General features: G+C 38.9%; 1 protein-coding gene and 1 non-coding gene across 2 annotated transcripts; one reads left to right on the top strand and one right to left on the bottom strand.

Moving 5' to 3' along the window:
* Window positions 1-8262: 8262 nt before the first annotated feature.
* On the bottom strand, window positions 8263-20349 carry LOC109577452 (placental prolactin-related protein 3-like). Its single transcript, XM_019986378.2, has 5 exons — window positions 20295-20349; window positions 13769-13950; window positions 11471-11578; window positions 9087-9266; window positions 8263-8454 (listed from the first exon to the last, which is right to left on the bottom strand). The coding sequence occupies exons 1-5, from the start codon at window positions 20347-20349 to the stop codon at window positions 8263-8265; spliced, it is 717 nt and encodes a 238-aa protein (XP_019841937.2).
* On the top strand, window positions 15934-16042 carry LOC139179193 (U6 spliceosomal RNA). Its single transcript, XR_011563617.1, has one exon. It is a non-coding gene; the product is annotated as a U6 spliceosomal RNA (small nuclear RNA).
* Window positions 20350-21378: the final 1029 nt, after the last annotated feature.

Below are 21378 nucleotides of genomic sequence, written 5' to 3' on the forward strand. Positions count from 1 at the left end.
GGGGTACACGTGTCTCTTTCCCTTCTGGTTTCCTCAGTGTGTATGGCCAGCAGGGATTGCTGGATCATAAGGCAGTTCTATTTCCAGTTTTTTAAGGAATCTCCACACTGTTCTCCATAGTGGCTATACTAGTTTGCATTCCCACCAACAGTGTAAGAGGGTTCCCTTTTCTCCACACCCTCTCCAGCATTTATTGCTTGTAGGCTTTTGGATTGCAGCCATTCTGACTGGCGTGAAATGGTATCTCATTGTGGTTTTGATTTGCATTTCTCTGATAATGAGTGATGTTGAGCATCTTTTCATGTGTTTGTTAGCCATCTGTATGTCTTCTTTGGAGAAATATCTATTTAGTTCTTTGGCCCATTTTTTTGATTGGGTGGTTTATTTTTCTGGAATTGAGCTTCAGGAGATGCTTGTATATTTTTGAGATTAGTTGCTTGTCAGTTGCTTCATTTGCTATTATTTTCTCCCATTCTGAAGGCTGTCTTTTCACCTTGCTTATAGTTTCCTTTGTTGTGCAGAAGCTTTTAAATTTAATTAGGTCCCATTTGTTTATTTTTGCTTTTATTTCCAGTATTCTGGGAGGTGGGTCATAGAGGATCCTGCTGTGATGTATATCGGAGAGTGTTTTGCCTATGTTCTCCTCTAGGAGTTTTATAGTTTCTGGTCTTACGTTTAGATCTTTAATCCATTTTGAGTTTATTTTTGTGTATGGTGTTAGAAAGTGTTCTAGTTGCATTCTTTTACAAGTGGTTGACCAGTTTTCCCAGCACCACTTGTTAAAGAGATTGTCTTTAATCCATTTTAATTTTTGCCTCCTTTGTCAAAGATAAGGTGTCCATAGGTGCGTGGATTTGTCTCTGGGCTTTCTATTTTGCTCTGTTGGATGTGAGGATGATCTGGTTGCGACATCTGTCACCCCATTGATCGCCAGGGTTGATTCGGCTGATCTGGCTGGCTAGACCGGTGTCCCCTTCCTCCCTCACCACTCCATGTGCATCCCTCCCGAAGCTGCATGCTTGGTCGAAGAGGACAACCATCCTGGATAGAGGAGGACCAGTCTTTGGTCAAGGGTGTACAAGTAGCTGTGCTCCCCTGCTAGAACCTCCAAACAAGCTCTCAAGGTCCACTCCAGCATTCTTGTGTAAAGAATCCTTTGCACAGAGAAGCCTTGTAGGCTACAGTCCACAGGATCACAAAAAGTCAGACATGCCTGAACGACTAACACACAATGAACTTTAAGGGTTTGGAACCTGTATCAGAGCTAAGGATAGCTTAAAAGGAAAAGGAAAGCTGTTTTATACAGGCAAGATCATGGAGGCATGAACACTTATAGGGCAACAGGGCAAAGGAAGAGAATGGATACTGCAGTCTCTAAAGAGTCTTGTACATAGCTGCAGCTAAAAGCGAGGGCCTCTCACCAGAGCTCTGGGCTTCAGTGGAGAAAGTTGGCCACTTTCCAGCAAGAAAGGAGTCAGAGGAAAGAATCAATCCACTAATCTCTTTCTCCACTGACTCACCAATCTCTTTTGGCCATCCCTGGCCAAACTCAAGTAGAAGTCAGAGGCCAGAAGAGCTGGAAGTATAAAGTATGGTCTTCTCAGCCTCCGAAGGTTCAAAACATAATAGAAAATAATCAACAGGGTTCCCAAGGGGCATATAAAGAATATCAAACACACCCACCATTTCTATGTAGTAGCTATGTTTTCTTTATCTTATGAATCTAGTTGCAGTTATTTTTGCTAGGCATTTAGGATGACTGGTATGATTAACTTTAATGGGAGAAGTCAGTTTCTGATTTGACCTAGACTTGAGTATTTGTCACTGTATTTCTGGTATTAAAATATTATTACTGGGACCCTAACTGACTGTATCCTTGATTCACTTAAACCCTTAGAAGAGAAAGTTAATGGGACCAAACTTAGGAACGACCAGAAACTATCAAGAGATGTTCTTATACATTGTGGAATTCATTTGGTTGATTTGTATGTGTGAGAGTGAAAACTGTTAATTCCAAATTTGTGAGAGATGTTAGTCTGAAATTTCCTTTTGTACTGCCTTTGTCTGATTTTGATATAGAGCAATACTGGCCCCATCTAATTAGTTAGGAATGGTTTCCTACTCTTTCATTTTCTTGAAGAGATTATGTCAAATTGATCTTAATTTTTTAAATATTTGTTGGAATTCTCTAGTCAATCTATCTTGGATTGATGATTTCCTTTTCAAAAGTTTTATGTCACAGTTTCAATCTCATTAAAGTTTATAGGAGTATTCATATGGTGTACCTATTTTTGCTTCAAGTATTTTGAGATTATGTTGTTTGATATATACATATTCAGGATTATTATGTATTCCTGCTGGATTGACTGTTATTTCCTTATGTAATGTCCTTGTATTCCTTTGTCCTTAGATATTTTCTTTGCTCTAAAGTCTACTTTAATATTAACAAATGTTTTTATACTTTTAATTTCCAAATATCCATGCCATTATTAAATTTCTTGGGCTTTCCTGGTGGCTCAGACAGTAAGGAATCCACTTGCCTTGCGAAGACCTGGTTTCAATCCCTGGGTTGGGAAGATCTCCTGGAGGAGGATATGGGAATCTGTATTCTTGCCTGGAGAATTCATTCCATTGACATAGGAACCTGGTGGGCTACAGTCCATGGGGTCACCAAGAGTCAGGCACAGCCTGGCAACTAAACCACCATCTGGTGTTCCTTCACATTTATTCCTTGGGAGGAACAGCCCTACTCAGGCTGCCTTCTGAGGCTAGATTGGAGGTAGGAATGCTGGGCCTGGCTTGTCTTCTCTTAGGTGCTGCTGTGTTGCTCTTCCATTCTTCAGTCCTTGATCTAGTTCACCTTCTTTTTGCCAGCTATAAAAGGTCCCTTTAGTGGTCTCTTCTTATTTGCAGAATAAATAGAGGAGTGGGCACAAAAGATCAAGGTTATCTTGTCTGAACCAGAAGCCCAAAGTGTGTTTTATAACCTAGGGAAGAGATTTCATGAAGGGAAGTTGAGCAGAACTGTGGAAAGGAATCCACAGTAGGCTGGAGATGAAAGTCATGAGTCCCTTTCTTTAGAAGTCATAGAAGTGGAAAAAGTATTTTTTCTAGATTATATGTATATTCAGCTCTGAGAGAGTACACTTTCTGGTTCAGCAAATGGTAAGTCTGTATTTTTTCATTCATTTTCTTTACAAATGCATATATATATATATATATATATATATATATATATATATATATAATGATATCCATACGACATTTTATTTATTCTAGACCATTTCAGTTCAGTTCGGTTCAGTTGCTCAGTCGTGTCTGACTCTTTTCGACCCCATGAACTGCAGCACGCTAGGCCTCCCTGTCCATCACCAAATCTCAGAGTCCACCAAAACCCATGTCCATTGAGTCCGTGATGCCATCCAACCATCTCATCCTCTGTCGTCCCCTTCTCCTCCTGCCCTCAATTTTTCCCAGCATCAAGGTCTTTTCAAATGAGTCAGCTCTTTGCTTTAGGTGGCCAAAGTAGTGGAGTTCAGCTTCAACATCAGTCCTTCCAATAAACACCAAGGACTGATCTCCTTTAGGATGGACTGGTTGGATCTCCTTGCAGTCCAAGGGATTCTCAAGAGTCTTCCCCAACACCACAGTTCAAAAGCATCAATTCTTCCGTGCTCAGCCTTCTTCACAGTCCAACTCTCACATCCATACATGACCACTGGAAAAACCATAGCCTTGACTAGATGGACCTTTTTGACAAAGTAATGTCTCTGTTTTTTAATATGCTGTCTAGGTTGGTCATAACTTTCCTTCCAAGGAGTAAGCATCTTTTAATTTTCAGCTTCAGTCAACATCTGCAGTGATTTTGGAGCTCAGAAAAATAAAGTCAGCCACTGTTTCCACTGTTTCCACTGTTTCCCCATCTATTTGCCATGAAGTAATAGGACCAGATGCCATGATTTTAGTTTTCCGAATGTTGAGCTTGAAGCCAACTTTTTCACTAGGCCATTTTTTTTCAAGGCCATTGCTCTGCTTTTATTATGATTTGAGATTTAAACCCTGAAAAAACAAATCTATTGTAGAGTTTGGATTACTTACCAGTAGATGAATTGGCGGAATAACAATAGAACTTAAGATGATTACTTAATTGAACTCAAAATTTTATATATGCATATGAAGAGAGTTATTTACATATAATTTTATTCTTGGCCCCTTTGGTATTCTGAGAACTTTGATTGAAGCTATATATAAAAGAAATTACATTATTATTGTAGTTAAACAACTGGTATAATTATGTGTGTACATTCAGAATCCATTAGTCCAGTGGCCATAAAAATGAGTATCCTCATCCCCTGGGGAAGAAACTGTTACTATTTCCATTTCTATTTATTTTTATCTCACTGTCATTTAGTTTATATTTTGTGTATATTTTTAAAATGTCATAATATATTAGAATAGCAATGCATATATAATATTTTTACATAATATAATTAGGTCACTGACAGTGTGTTGAAAAATGGAAAATAAGTTGGAGATTAGTTCTTCAGGAAACAGAAAATTATCAAAATTTGCTGCATAAAATGTTACTTAATTTGGGAGAGTTTACCAACAATTTTTTATGAAACCTTTCAACTGAAGAGAGGCAGAATGTTCAGAACATTCATGTTTGCATGAGTTTGCATACAGCCTCAGAGACGGAAACATTTCTGAAGTTGGGTCGAAGACCAAGAGACCTGCCTGGGCAGGGGAAAACTTGAATCTTGAATGCAAGAGAGAATGTTTGGTCCCCTCAGTGTGGTCTAGGTTGTTTTTCTTTAAATCACTTCCCTTTCTTCACCTTTATTTTCTAATCCCCATCCTCTGCTTTACTATTTCTTTTCCCATAGTACAGATCACCTGTTAACATACCATATAATGTACTTGGATTCATGTTTATTGCAGATTATCTCTCTTCCCCAGGCTGTAATATCAGTTCCATGAGAATAAGTGTCTGCCTGCTTAGTTTATTGATGTAAACGAAGCACCTATAAGAGTTTCTGAGTCAAGAGGAATTAAGTCAATAATCACTTGGTTAAATGACAAATAGCAGAGTACTGGGCAGGCCTATAGGTTTCAAAATTTTGTGGTTTTGATTAGCTATTGTAAATAAGCTGTTCTGCAGCTAATGTTACAAGGTTAAGTCATGTTTCTGTTTCATCAGCATAAACATAACCTACATTTGAATATAAAGTTTTAGACCTAACACGATAGCTAAAGTGCACATTTGCAAAAAAAATATGTACAAGTTGATTTGTTTTCTTCATCCAAAATAGAATTATATTTCTTTCCAAAACTTTTCCTTACATAGCTGTGTGTACATATATGTTTATATATATAATAAAATTCCATCTAGTCAAAGCTATGGTTTTTCCAGCAGTCAGTATGGATGTGAGAGCTGGACCATAAGGAAACTGAGCACTGAGGAACACTGAGCACTGAGGAACTGATGCTTTTCAACTGCGGTGTTGGAGAAGACTTTTTAGAGTCCCCTGGACTGCAAGGAGATCACACCAGTCAATACTAAAGGAAATGAGCCCTGAATATTCATTGAAAGGGCTGATACTGAAGCTGAAGCTCCAATAATTTTTTCCACCTGATGCAAAGAATTGACTCATTGGAAAAGACCCTGATGCTGGGAAAGGTGGATGGCAGGAGGAGAAGGAGAAGGCAGATAGGATGAGATGGTTGGATCGTATCACTGACTTGATGGACATGAGTTTGAGCAAGCTCTAGGAGATGGTGGAGGACAGGGGAGCCTGGTGACTGAACTTAACTGAAGGTATGCATATGTGTTATGTATATAACATAATGATTATATGATCATTATACATAGGTCACATTGACAAATATGCTATTTCACTTTCAGGTATCATTATACATAGATCATATTGACATATAATGCTATTTTGGTTTCAGGTGTACAATGTAATTATTTGATATATATTGCAAAATGATCACCGCAATAGATCTGGTGAACATCTGTCACTAGAAATAGTTACAATTTCCTTCTTGCGAGTCCTTGACACTTTCTCTTTGCTGCTTTTCCTTCCGTCTTTCTCTTCCTTCTCTCTTATTCATCCCCCTTTCCCTTCTACCTTTTGATTTCCCATTTTCTGTTTACTAGGAATTACTGCTGAAGCCCTAAAGATGGTACAAAACCGGCCCAGAAACATTGCTGACTTCTTAGGACAGCCAGTCAAGAGATTGGCCCTCATCCCAGTTTGTTTGGAGGCTATTGAACAAGCTGAGCAACCCTAATCCAGTCTCAGTAGAGATTCAGTCTATTTGGAGGATTTTATAATTCTGGGACCTACTAAGGCATGTTTGTAAGGCCAAATAATTAATGACAAGGATAGTTACTCTAAAAGGAAGAGAGAATGGTATCTCACTTCTCAGATAAATGTGCTTTTAAATCCAGCGTTCTGATCTACTCAGTGTCTATGTGACCAGTTGGACAATTGTCCAGAATCCCCAGGAGGTAGACAGATGCACACCAGTATATCTGCCATTCAATTGTTCAGAGTGTTTATGATACATGGGTTTCCTGTGGGTCAGCTAGTAAGCAGCTGACTGTGGGCTGCTTAATATTCTCCAGATGGTGCTTGCAGAGTGAGGGAAAAGAGAGGCTCTGGTGACTACAGTAGGTGGGGAGCTGTGGGTTCCACAACATTTCCGCTGATTAAAGTAAACTATGATGTTGGGGAAAGACTCTGATGCTGGGAGGGATTGGAGGCAGGAGGAGAAGGGGACGACAGAGGATGAGATGGCTGGATGGCATCACTGACTTGATGGACGTGAGTCTGAGTGAACTCCGGGAGTTGGTGATGGACAGGGAGGCCTGGCCTGCTGCGATTCATGGGCTCTCAAAGAGTCGGACACGACTGAGCGACTGATCTGATCTGATCTGATGATGTTGGGGATCCTCAACTTGTGAATGTCCTGGAAAATCACCAGGGAATTCACCTGGTGATTCACCTGGAAAATCACCCCTCAAGGGAAACACTTGTCAGTCAGGGGGAATTTCAGATCAGTCCATCTGGACCAAGAGAAGGCTACAACAGCACCATGTAAGTCAGTGATGTCAGAACTTTCCCATCTCATTACCATCTACTCTGATCCAACATGGCCCAAGGAATGAAGATCCAGAGAGGGAGAGAGAAGGGACCTTGCAGAAATGGACACATCTGCATTTCCTGGTAGGTCCCCTGGGCCTCAGCAGGGAAGAGGGAGACACTGAATAGGCTGAATATGAGATGGAGCTGACACTTGAATGACCTGGACTTGTGAAACCCAGAGTGATAGAATGTATGGAATGGCTGCAAGGTGATGGAGGAAATGAGGATCAGTGGAGTGTGGGTGACGACAGCCAGTGCAGGAGGATGAGCCAGTTCACCTTTGTATCTACTATGGTCTCAGCCTTTGTGCCCCCAGAAATTTCATATGATGAAATCCTGATTCTCATGGTTATGGTAACCCTAGGTGGTGCCTTTGTGAGGTGATGGAGTTATAAGGATGGAGCCTCTTCAATGAGATGAGTGCTTTTATATATGAGACACACGGAGCTCCTGAGCTCTCCCGCCGTGTGAGGATACAGTAAGTAGTGTGTGACCAGAAAGGACCCTGCATTACCCCACTGTGGAAATCCATTTCCATTGTTTTTAAGCCTGTGTTATAGCAATGCAGAAGGACAAAGACAGCATCCTAACAATCTTTACACAGTTCAGTAAACCTCATGCTATTTATACAAAGGTGCGAAGCACTTATATTATCTGATGTAAGACTGTGATGGGTGACAGTTCGTGGCTGGCTTTCATAAAGAATCTTGAGAATTCAGTCTTCTTGGTAGCATGACCAGAACCATGAACAATTGTCTAATTCTTTGATTCTAATAACTTGACCAGAATAGTTGGCTGTGATTCTTAAGTAGTATCTTAATGATCTTCTTTGTAATGCCAGGTTCTGCTATTTGTGACTAATTTTAATAGGCACTTCATTCTCTCAATTGTAGGGGTGGATTTTCTTTTGATTTTCAATTAAATGAAGATAAGAAATGTTAAGAAATTGCCCTCTTAGATTTTGACATCTCTGCAGAGTCTGTGTTTATTTTTTTTAAGAGGAGACCCATTTTACATAGCATACATTAAAAAGCTATAAATTTCAAACAAGCTTGCTATGGGTTAGATCATTATGACCACCTCAGAGCTGGATGGGATGGATGTGGATTTAGCACGAGTTGCTGAGTCGGCATCCCAGGATCGTGGTGTACATGTCAACTTTACGTGAATCCCTATACAGGCACTTGAACAGCTTATAAAATTCAGAATGACGCACATCTTCATCGCTGGACTCCAGGGATGGGAGTCCACACCAGTAAATGCGAGCCTTCAACATCTTCCGCCTTACTGGAAAAATAATCTGAATACCCAAAAGATAATGACTTCTTATGTGTTTTATTAAGATTTGCTTATTTTTTTTTGCTTCTAATTATCAAATTAAGATTTGGGGAAGACATACATATATAAAAATCTCTATATATGGATTTTGAAGCCAGCCTATGAAAAAAAAATTAGGAATCTAAAATGTAGAAACATAACTCAAGATTAGTTTTAACTTGCTCTTTTCTTCCTTCCCACTCTTATCCTTTGATTTGATGAGAACAGAGAAAGAAGACAAGTGGAACTTCAATAGCAGATGTCCTGGGTTACTTTGAAGAAAATGCTGATCTTGGAAATTCTGTTCTCTAGTTCTCTTACTCTTGAAAATATTTCAACCACCTGTGCCCAGGAAGAGTGAAGCTTTTGGTGGAATTGTGTGCAATGCAGGGAAGGCTACACATGTCAAAAACTGCAGTGAAATTCTGATTCCTTTACAGTAGAATCTATCACTATGAATAACTAAGGCTCTTGCTTTATGTAGTAGCAGTCTAGAATATAGAAGTCATGAATCTTTTTCTTACAAAATGAGATAATTCCAAACACCTTACGCATTACAGCGGTGACCTCTTTCATTCATGAGCAAAGCAAGAAAGCCCTCTGCAGGATGCTCACCTGGCAGAATTGCCTCTCTATGAGTGCTTGAAGTTCTAGTAGATTTTTCACACTCTCTCTGGCATTTGATTGAATAGAATCTGAGACTTCTTTCATACTCCGCAGGTCTGTGACTAGATGATACAGAGGTCTATTCCAGGAGTACAGTAACATGAGTATCCACTTACTAAGGTCTTTAATCTAACCAACCAGAAGAAATGGTCTCATTAAAATAATCATAATTCAGTGGTTTTTGTAACATGTGATCTTTGCTTAGAGCTGCTGAACTGAAAAAATTTTGGTTATTCCTATGTGCATGCAGAGATTTTTGAAGGTAGTAAAAGTTGCAAAATTATAAAATGCAAGCTATTAGTTCACACTTTGCTGAATTATTAAAAATTTAGATTATTTTAAGAACTAATTCTTCTGATGCATTCTAATTTATAACATAAAAAATTTTATTTTTTCCTCGAAATTCTACCACCACTCAGTGAGTTCTTTTACGTTTGTATATTTCCGTGAGAGAATCTAAGCATTTACGCAAGTCAGTATGTGCTGCAGTGCCTGACCCAGGAAAGAGGGATTCCACCTGTGGCCACATCATTGTCACCCAGTGATTCATTCGTATTAATGAATCAGATGAGTCCTTCGTATTGATGTTTGATTGGAGATTGTTTTATGATATTACAACAAAGGGACAATGAAAAGACATGATTTTCCTAAACAGGCTTTCTCTCCTCAGTTGATCCCAACACGAGCCCCCTGCTGACATCAGAACAGTCTGTTTTGTTGACATGTCTCCGGGCAGAAAATGGCACAGCGTTGTCTTTAGTAACAGCATCAGTGGGATTCACAGTGGAGGGTCCCCCCTAGTTCACTACTACTAGCAGAATTGAGCCTGAAAATCCCAGAGACTGAATATCTCTAGTTAATGCTTGATTTCTTTACAGCCATGAACTGTTTTTTTTTTAATTTTATTTTATTTTTAAACTTTACAATATTGTATTAGTTTTGCCAAATATCAAAATGAATCCGCCACAGGTATACCTGTGTTCCCCATCCTGAACCCTCCTCCCTCCTCCCTCCCCTACCCTCCTTCTGGGTCGTCCCAGTGCACCAGCCCCAAGCATCCAGTATCGTGCATCGAACCTGGACTGGTGACTCATTTCATACATGATATTATACATGTTTCAATGCTATTCTCCCAAATCTCCCCACCCTCTCCCTCTCCCACAGAGTCCATAAGACTTATCTATACATCAGTGTCTCTTTTGCTGTCTCGTACACAGGGTTATTGTTACCGTCTTTCTAAATTCCATATATATGCATTAGTATACTGTATTGGTGTTTTTCTTTCTGGCTTACTTCACTCTATATAATAGGTTCCAGTTTTATCCATCTCATTAAAACTGATTCAAATGTATTCTTTTTAATGGCTGAGTAATACTACATTGTGTATATGTAACACAGCTTTCTTATCCATTCATCTGCTGATGGGCATCTAGGTTGCTTCCATGTCCTGGCTATTATAAACAGTGCTGCGATGAACATTGGGGTACACGTGTCTGGTAAAGAACAGAGAACTGAATAGGATGAGCTTAACAGAGGAAAAGAATGCTGGTATCATTAAGAAAGTTGTAGAGAGAGAAGATAGTATTATAAGGGGGGATGCATGTGAAAATATTTTAAATAATGTTAGGAGGAAGGATAATGCAGGAAATCAGAAAGGAGAGAATATAATGGTGAAAATTTGGAGTTGCCATAAATGATTGAGGCTTGATATGTAAACTGTGTTGCCATCAGAAAAGAGACAAGTGTTGTGGCCATGAGAAGGAAAGCAATGTTTTATAGGCCACTGTGGGAGAGACTTACAAATTAAGAATAAAAGGTGACAGACGAGTCATTGAGAATGACGAGTGAAGGAGGTGTTAGAGAAGTAGAAGCAGAATCAGGAGAGCCTTGAAAGGCAGATGCGGTGGCTCGGGTGGTGCAGTATAGGACTCCCACATAGGAGTCACTAGTAACAGGGAGTACTCAAAACTGGGGTGTGTTTCTTACATATTCATGAATTTTGCAATCTTATATTTTACACATGGAAGTTCCCATTAATTTCTTGTTTTCGTACAGTATAATAGCTGCAATCCTGTGTCTAATGCATTGGTTGAACTAAAGTTGTCTGCATGGACAATTTATGGATCTGTTATTTATTTGCTATTACAGATCTTTAGTCATCCCTTGATTTCACTCATGCTTCATCAAGTGCATAATATAATTTCTCTTCAATTGCTTATGGTTCCTCCACCTTTTTCTGCATGTACAGTTACCATTCCCTCTAATAATCTGAAGCCTGGTAAGCTACATACTGTCTCATTTGATCCAGTGAAAAACCCAGGTGAAAGACTCACGTTCGTCTCTAGGACTTTTTCTGGTTCTTCGGGAGTTTGGAGGGAATTGGTGTGGCAGCTCTTGATGGCATTGATATAGTACAGTTTGCCCTGGGCATATTTTATATCCTGAAAGTGATCAGGCAATTAGTTAGGGTTGTTGGGCATTCGGTAGATGAACCCATTACCAGAACATTAACATGTTTGATAGTCGTGTAATTTTTCTAACTAGCGGGCATCACAAAATTTGAAAGTCATCTTTTTCCTACTTTTTCTATTTTTTTTTCTATACATTGTCTCTATAGAAATGATTTTACATGTAACTTTTCTAAGTTCAACCTTTTCCCTTCTCTTTTTTTTTATCTGTTTTTTTTTTTGTTTTTGTTTTGTTTTGTTTTTAGTATTTGAACCAAATATAGCACTTTTGTACCAATACTTGGTGCTTCCCAGATGACGGTAGTGGTAAAGAACATTCCTGCCAATGCAGGAGATATAAGAAGACTCAGGTTTGATCCCTAGGTGAGGAGCATCCCTTGCAAGAGGGTACAGCAGCCTACTCCAGTATTCTTGCCTGGCAAATCCCATGAACAGAGGAGCCTGTTGGATTACAGTCAGTAGGATTGCAAAGAGTTGGACACAACTGATGTGACTTAGAATGCATGCATGCACCTATATTTAACCATTTAGTCTCTTGTTTAGTGTGGGTTAGAGCAAATATATTCCCTTGCAAGGAGTTATACGGTTATGACTCTGACTTATCTCTGATCCGCACACCAAAAAGCTTAGTGTTCATCCCAGGTGCAGAATACAATGCTATTTATGGTGAGAAAATGGTACTGCAGAAAAACATGGCATAAAGTTATAGGAAATACTAAGCAATGGACTGAGAATAATAAGAGTAGAAAAATCTAGCTAACACATTGATAGAGAAAAAGTAATCTTTAGCGAAAGTTATGAACATTTAAAGAGATTACTTGGAAGATTTGGGAAAAAAATGGACAGTCAAAATGGAGTATGAAGCAAAAACTAGTGAGTAAAAAGAACTACGTGAATTTAATAGAAACCTTTAACACCGCCTTTTATTAGCTGTCTGCTCTACTGTGTGCTCCTTGATTGACTAAAAGAATCAACACACAATTTTCAAGTACCTTCTTCAGAAAGAGAATAATTGTTTCCAATTGTAAACTCTCCTTCTACTGTAGCTCTAAAGCTATTCACTTCAAATCTTAAAACAATAATTTGTAGCATTAAAAAAACTACCAGTATTCGTTTTTGTGACCGGGATTCAGCTTTGTTTAACATGTTCCATCTTCCCAGTTCACTGCAGAGCACTTCTCAGTTATTGGCTATTTACTCTGAGCCTGGAGAAGAAAGCCCAGAGAGACACTGCAGGACCAGAAAATCAACATGCTTCCTTCTCCCCAGTCCCACCTAAAAGTGCTTTGTGTCAGGTAGTACTGTGGACTGAATGTATGTTCTTCAAGTTCATGTGTTAGACACCTAACTGCCAAAGTGCTGTGTTTTGAAATGGACTGTAGCCCACCAGACTTCTCTGTCCATGGGATTTCTCAGGCAAGATTACTGGAGTGGCTTGCAGTTCCCTTCTCCAGGGAATCATCCAGACCCAGGGATAGAACCCAGGTCTCTCACATTGCGGGCAGATTCTTTACCATCTGAGCCACCAGGAAGCCCATTAAGGTTAAATCAGCCCGTAGGGTGGAACACTGATTCAATAGATTTAGTGTCTTCATGAAGCAAAACACCAGAGAATTACCTCTGTGTCTCTGTGTCTTTTCCTCTCTCTCTCTTCCCCACCCACCACCCTGTGTGAGGACACACGGAGAATCCAGCCTGAGAGGAAAGAGTTCTTACCAGAACCTCACCTTGCTGGCACCCTGATCTGGGACTTCTAGACCCCAGAACTGTAAGGAAATAAATTTCTGTTGTTTATTCCACTGAGTCTATTCTATTCTTTTATGGCATTCTTCGCTGACAAATACAAAATCATTTATTTTGGAAATTTACAAAAGAAAATGAATGAAAGGAAATTGAAAAAGTTATTGCACCTCTTAGGAATCTTTGAGATTTCCCAAAACTGATCCTTTCTTTGTAGTCCACATCTTATGAGCTGATGGCTTCTTTGACCTAGACACTGTGTTATTTGAAGTTTGGCTGATGCAGCCTTCTTGTTGAAAGGACAGTATAGCTCAGTCACTTATGCGAGGGTTCCATCTGTGAGCCTGGCAGGCTACAGTCCGTGGGGTCTCAAGAGTCAGACACGACTTAGCAACTAAACCACCACCACCACACAGTACTTACAAACTCATGGAACATTGTTCTGGAATGCTTAAGGATGTTGTGGGACAGCCTGGAGGCATTGAGTAACAGTACTGTTAGGGACTCCAGGGGGATGTCAGTCACGGCAGGACGGGAGCACAGGCATGAGTTGCCTTGGCACAGTAGCAGATTTGACATGACCAGCAGCAGGAGCAGGCAGGACCCTGTTTAATTAAAAATATGAGCCATTCTGAGATGATGTAGTCACCTAAGATTATCAGATCCATCCCGTGGAGGGAAGACTTCTCTCCCTGTTGCTCTGAGCAGGAGTTGGTGCTGTAGTAGCTGGGTTGGGGAAGAAGGAGTGATTTCTGAGTCAATTTAAAAGGATGATGATATTGCACAGATAGAGAGTTGGAGAAGTAGGTTACTCCCTGTAATTTTGTATTGCTCCCAGAAGTACTTCTGTGCTCTGCAAACATTTGGCACTTAATTCTGAGCCAGAGTTTTTAGGCCATTTTTTTTTAAGACAGTTTAATGTTCTGACTCTGCAGACTCTGTGCAGCGAGGACCTGTAGGAGTTTGTAAGTTTTTCACTCTACATTGAGTAATGCTTGCATTTTAGACACTGAAATGACAAGAAAAGTTAGTTGATCTGTATGGTTTACCATCACACTGGGGTAAGAGTAAACACATGACTGACTGATCACTACTATTGAGTACAGAGAGAATACTAAGAGAAAAAGGATACTGTACCTTGGATCTGCTCGCTCACCTTAGTAACCCAAGGTGATACTTTCCCAAGAGCTTTAAAACATCTTAAAATTTGTGTTTCACAGGAACCCTGTGAGATAGACTTAATCTTCACTATGATCATCAAGTTATGGTAATGAAGAGGCAATGACTTGGAGAGGGCAAGTAATTTTCCCCAGGTCCCATTATTAGCAGATGCAGGTCACTGGGCACCAATACACTCATCTGTCCACCTCCTGATGTCACATCACACATGCCTGTGGCTCCCGGTCTGCATGTGTGTAACCAGGACCGCTTCCGGAGCTCGATGACTCTGCTTAAAGAGAAAAATATTTTGCCTTTGACTGCAAAACAGCAGTGACCCTAGAACATTGGTTTTATCCACTTGTTCTGCTCTGTCTATAAAACACTCACTGTTAAAGTCTTTGGCAATTATCAGTGTGGGGGCCTGGTTCTCCTGGCTAGCCTCTCTTCTAGGCACCTTCACAGCTCTTCTACTTTTATTCATCTTTAATCCTCTCTTTACACTTGTTTCTTCGAGAAAATAGCAAATAAATCTCCAAATGGTAGTACAAGAATATTACCTGGTCAGCACCCAAGACAACATCATCGGCTCTGCAAACAAGGCCTGCCGTTTCCTGACTTTGACTCTTTAGGGACAAAATTTATCTGTCTGGTCAGGAGTACATCCTGACAACCCATGGGGCTTAGTTTTTGAATCCTCTCCAAACATCTCCTCTTTAACAGTAGAACTAGACCTTCATGCTTCCATGATGTATGTAATATTTCAGAAATTATTCCTGGCCCTACCTTTGACCAACAGAAGCATAAAAAAATAGACTCTTGCAAGCATGATTTTAGTATTACTTTTCCTGTCTGTCCTTTGTAAGAAAGCAGAATTTAAGACTGAAGTGAGCAAGAATTGAGTTTGGACAAGAGAACTGATAAAATAGAGATTTTATCCTCCTGAATGAGATCTGAACATGATTCTTTTTCCAATTTACCAAAGACTGGTAATTTAATTAAGGATAAGATATTAGCATTTACTAGGTTTTCTCTGCTCTTAGTTAGTATAAATGGGCATGGTATCTAAGAATAAAATGGTTAGTTAAAATTAGGTGATGAAAATAAAAGAAGTGGTTCTCAAAAAGAAGACATATAATTTGGAGAAATTTAGTAATATATCTCTCATCAACTAAAGAGCTTATTGTGACAGGCAAGGAGAATAATAGCTTGTATAACATAGACATATTTGTGTGCATCTATATCTGTGCATGTATACATATGCTATGCATAAATGTGTGCTTAATTCCTTCTTGGAACTTTGGACCTTATAAAATTCAATTTTATTAGAGGTGGTAAATATAGAAGAATACCCTAATTCCTAATGTAATTGATCATTTATTGGTAGATGACTAACTATATGATTTTTTTTCTATTAAAAGGTTATTCATGTGTTTGCTTTGGTAGCACATATATTAAATAGTTGGAATAATACTGAGAAGATTAGCATGGCCCCTGCCCAAGGATGACACACAAATTTGTGAAGCCTTCCATATTTTTCTGTAACAACTTCGAGGGGTGGGACGGGAAGGAAGGTGGGAAGGAGGTTCAAGAGCGGGGGGACATAGGTATACCTATGGCTGATTCATGCTGATGTTTGGCCAAAGGCAGTATAGTATTGTAAAGCAATTACGCTTCACTTAAATGTCAATAAATTTAATTATTAAAACTGTTATTGGGGATCATATAACAGGTTCAGATATCCATTATATGACTAAAGAGGATCTGACTGGAAACTGATGATGTCAATTATCATTGGTTAGTGATTCTTTAACTTTTTATAGTTGCATGAGAAAAATAAACTAACAAACACTACTGTCTGTGATTCAGTGTCATAGCAAGCTATAATCCTTGTCTGCCTTCGCTTTTAGGTGGTATAGTGCCCAAACTTTGAAACTGAGGCTGTTCCCAGAAGCGCACAGTCGTGAGTCCTGCCCAGGGTTTTTGTTCCTGATGCTGGAGGCTTCTGTTCGCTGGTCACTAAGGCCGAAAATTTCTCTCCTGAGCATTCTCTGGGTCTAACATGTGCAGAAGTCTTTATACTTTGGTCTTCTAATTTGATTCTCTTATTTTTTTGATCAGACTACCAAGTCTCTTTACGATTTATTTTTCAGACCCTTTTGTGCTTTGATCTTTCTGATGCTCATTAGTGTATTTGCTTCCATGTCTATCTCTCTGAGTAGTTTTCAGCATTTACATAAACCCTACCCTATTCTCTTACTGTCTGAATGTTGGCGTTTAGCATCAGCATATTTTATGAACTTCATTTTCCTTCTGGTGCGGTTTCTGGTACACAGTTTAAGCTGGTTGGCTCACATCTAGCTTGTTCGTGTTGTCTCCAAACAATTAGAGAACTCTGGCTTTCTTTCTAGGCAATACTCCCCTTGTTTTGTTACCATTGCTAATTTTCTGTGATTTCACTTCCTGCCTCATAAGCTTGTCTTTCTCAATCTACTGTAACTTGAGTACTATGTATCTCTATGTTGGAATTACTATTTTTTTTTTTTACTATTTTAAATAAATATCAACCTAGTGTACATGAGAAGTAAAGGGAATAAAATTACAATAGTATTAGGAATAATACATTCCCCAAAATTATAATCCAGTAATGCTGCCAGTTTTAAATGACTTTCTATGCATGTATTACTGAGGTCCCCTACTCATTTTTCCATACTAGGTGTTTCAATTTTGAAATAGAATGTAGGAAACAGTGGAGTGGAAAATTCTGAAAATCACCTTGGATTTTAGATGCCTCAAGATTAAGTATGTAATTATTAGTTTTTTATAGTTAGTAGGGTATTCTTAGCACATATAGTTCAGGGTAGGATGATTGCTACTGAGTGAAGGATGTATATTGTGAAGTGCAGTCACCAAACAGGTGATTGGAGATAAAGAAAGCAATGCCAGGAAGACACAGGCTTCTGTTTTGGAAGGAAAAACTTACAGTGTCTGTCATCCACAGTCTACTCTTCAGATTTTTCAAAACACTTACTCTTCCTTTGCTCATTTAATAATTTGGGGTGTTTGATTTATTTTCATACTGAGTTTTATAAGTCTCTTATATATACTTGGATACGAAGTCCTTACCAAATATGTGATTTGCAAATATTTTTTTTTCATTCCATAGGTTGTCATTTCATTTTACTGATGGCTTCTTTTACTATGCAGAAGGTTTTGAGTTTGATGTGGTCTCACTGGTTTATTTTTGCAGTTCTTGCCTTTGCTTTTGATGACTGAGTTGTTTGAGCTGCTTGTATTTTGGAAAGCAATCTTTTATCAGTTGTTTTATTTGCTATTATCTTCTGCCATTCTTACGAAAACGCATAGATTGGCTGAATGGATACAAAAACAAGGCCCATATATATGCTGTCTACAAGAGACCCACTTCAGTCCTAGAGACACATACAGACTGAAAGTGAGAGGATGGAAAAAGATATTCCATGCAAATGGGAAAAAAAAGAAAGCCGGATTGGCAATTCTCATATCAGAAAAAATAAACCTTAAAATCAAAACTATTATAAGAGATAAAGAAGGACACTACCAAGTGATCAAAGGATCAGTCCAAGAAAAAGACATAACAATTTTAACTATTTATCTACCCAACATAAGAGCACCTCAATACATAAGGTAAACACTAACTGACACAAAAGGGGAAATTGACCGTAACACAATAATGGTAGGCATGTTGACACCACACCTACACCAATGGACAGGTCAACAGAACAGAAAATTAATAAGGAAACATAAGCTTAAAAGGAAATATTAGAGCAAACAGACCTAACTGATATCTTCTGCACATTCCATCCAAATGCAGAAGGATAGACTTTCTTCTCAAGTGCACATAGAACATTATCTTCATCTTGGGTCAGAATCAAACCTCAGTAAATTTAAGGAAATTGAAATTATTTCAAGCATTTTCTCTGACCCCAAGACTATGAGACTAGATATCAATTATAGGAGAAAAAAACACATTAACAAACACAAACACATGGTGATTAAACAACACATTTCTAAATAGTGAGCAGGTTACTGAAGAAATAAGGGATATCAACATTCATAGAAACAAAGAACAATGAAAACACGATGATCTAAAACCTAGAGGATGCAACAAAAGCAGTTCTAAGAGGGAAGTTTATAGCAATACAAATGCTACCTCAAGAAACACATTGAATTGAAAACCTAGCTTCATGTATCTTTAATTCTTTTTAAACTTCTCTTACCATGTCTTAAAGGTTTTGTATAAAATCTTTCAACACCTTGCTTAAGTTTATTTCTAAGTGTTTTATATTTTTTTGGTGCAATAGTAAATGGGATTGTTTTCTTTATTCCATTTTGTAATAGTTTGTTGTTGATATATAGGTAGACAACTGAGTTTCGTATATTGGAATACAGTAAACATAATGTATGCTACATAGATGATCAAGAGGTATATGACAAGATACTCAGCATCACTAATAATCAAACAAAATGCAGATCAAAAGCACAAGAGATATCACCACATACCCGTTTGAAAGGCTAGTACCAAAAATGTAAAAAATGACAAATGTTATTGAGGATGTGGAGAAAAAGGAGTGCTTATGCACTGTTGGTAGGGATGGATACCGATGCAACTCCCTTGGAAACCTACTGTGGAGGTTCGTCAAGAAATTTAAAAGAACTGTTATGTGATGCATTATCCCACTTCTGGATATATAGTCAAAGGAAATGAAATCATTGTCTCAAAGAGAGATCTATTCCCATGTTCATTGCAGCATTATTCACAGTAGCCTTGTTATAGAAACAACAATCTTTCAACAGGTGAATGGATTAAAACAATGTGATGTGACAAATATAGGTAAATATTATTTAGCCATTAGAAAAAGAAAGAAATCCTTCTATTTGTGGCAACATGGATGAAACTGGAGGGCATTATGTTAAGTGAACTAAGTCAGAGAAAGACAAATACCATAGGCCTCAAGTATAAGGAGTTCCAAAAAAAACAAAAGATGGAACTCAGAGTAGAAAAATGATTGCCAAAGACTGGAGGGTAGGACAAATAGGGAGATATTTTTAAAGGTTAAATATTTTCATGTATAAAAAATTAATGTCTGAGGATCTAAGTTTGAGCTTCATGATCTAATCATGAGATCTAATCATGAGATTGAACAAGCTCTGGGAGTTGATTATAGACAGGGAAGCCTGTGCTGCCACAGTCCCTGGGGTCACAAAGAGTCAGACACCACTGAATGACTGACTGAACTGAAGAGAGTGGAACTTACCTGTGTTCTCCTCAAAAAGCAAAAGTTAAACATGTGTGGTGATGACAGTGTTACTTAATAGAAAAGGCATCTCATTTCTAATCCATGCACAAATGGGGGTGGACAAGATAACGGAGGGGTAGGTGGAAGTGGGGTACACCTCTCTCCACTGATGCATCAAGAATGTCTAAAGATGCAGCAGTTCTCACAGAAGACCAGGTGAATCCTGGCAGGACTCCCTGACTACTGAGAAGGAACATCCGGATCCACACAGAACTTGGTAGGACAAAGGAAAGAAGGGACAAGGAGGAAGGGGAAAGAAGGAGCAGAGCAAGTGGGACCAGCCTGCACCTGGGGATGAGGGAGCTGAAGTGCAGGGGAGAGATCCCCGCGTCCATGGCCATCCACTGGGACAGGGGAGGCATTTGAAGCAGTTGGGGAGTGAACTCACTACTCTGTGACAGTCTCAATGGAGTGAGAACCACATAGACAAGCCATGCTGCAGCCTTTCATACCTCGGACAGGGTTGTAAGTCCACTGGTGTGCATGGAAGCTGGGAGCTGGAGCCATGGGGATTGTGGAATGACCCCAGGGTGAGGACGCCTGTTGACCATAGGGAGTCAGCCCAATGGGATGGGATGGAGGAAATCTGCTACATGGAATGCTTCTTAAAGAAAACCTTGAGGACATAACAGTAGGGTTCCACTGCCTGTGGAGTAGAGCTATCTCTTTCTCCATGCTGGTACCTGCAGGTTGAGCAATAGAGAAAGACTTCAGTGAGGGTGGTCCTTGAGTGCCTGATGCACTAATCAATGGAGAACTTTGAATGTCTATATACTCTACCCAACCCTATTCTCCATCTAAATTTTGGGTTTTAGCATCGTAATGTTTTCATGAGCTTAAATTTCTTCTGGTAGAGTTTCTGGTTTCCAAATTAAGCTAATTCCTCACATCTGGCTCATTCTTGGTATTTCAAGAAACTTTGAGAACCTTCCTTCATCTCAAGGCAAAACTGCACTTTTCGTTACTGCCATCGCTGACTTCCCATACTTTGACTTCTTGCCTTATATATTCTATGTTTTTCTCTATTCACTATAACTTTAGTAGTATGTGTCCCTATGTTGCTATTAATATTTATAATTAATTATTATCCTGATGCTGTAGAGAACCAAAAGGACTACAGTTACAACAGTAGTAATAAATTACCCTGAAATTATAATCCATTAATTCTCCCATTTAAAACTGATTTTCTATCTATGTATGATTGAGGTCATTTTCCTTACTAGGTGGCTCAATTTTGAAATGAAACATAGAAAACAATGGAGTGGTAAACTCTGGAAATTACCTTCCTTTTGATATGCCTCATTCTTAAGTATGCAAATATTAGTTTGTTTTTTCCCCAGTGGGGGTCTTCTTAGTACATACTATAGCTCACTGTGGGGTGATTGCTATTGACTGAAGAATATACACATTGAACTGTAATTGTCAAACAAGTGAGTGGAGATGAAGAAAGTAATCCCAGGAAGGCACAGGCTTTTGTTTTTCTAGAAGGAAAACCTTGCTGTGTCTCTCATCTATAGTCTAATCTTCAGATTTATT

The sequence above is a fragment of the Bos indicus genome, chromosome 23 (genome assembly GCF_029378745.1).
Source record: "Bos indicus isolate NIAB-ARS_2022 breed Sahiwal x Tharparkar chromosome 23, NIAB-ARS_B.indTharparkar_mat_pri_1.0, whole genome shotgun sequence".
In the NCBI taxonomy this organism is placed as follows: Eukaryota; Metazoa; Chordata; class Mammalia; order Artiodactyla; family Bovidae; genus Bos; species Bos indicus.

Excerpts from the sequence above, each read along its gene's own strand:
- LOC109577452 (XM_019986378.2), bottom strand. The coding sequence starts at position 20,349 with ATGGCTCCAGCTCCCAGCTTCCATGCACACCAGTGGACTTACAACCCT. Across the intron at positions 11,579-13,768 it reads GAACAATGTTCCATGAGTTT|GATATAAAATATGCCCAGGG; the intron begins GTAAGTACTGTG and ends GATCACTTTCAG. Across the intron at positions 8,455-9,086 it reads TAGAGAGGCAATTCTGCCAG|ATTATTTTTCCAGTAAGGCG; the intron begins GTGAGCATCCTG and ends TTGGGTATTCAG.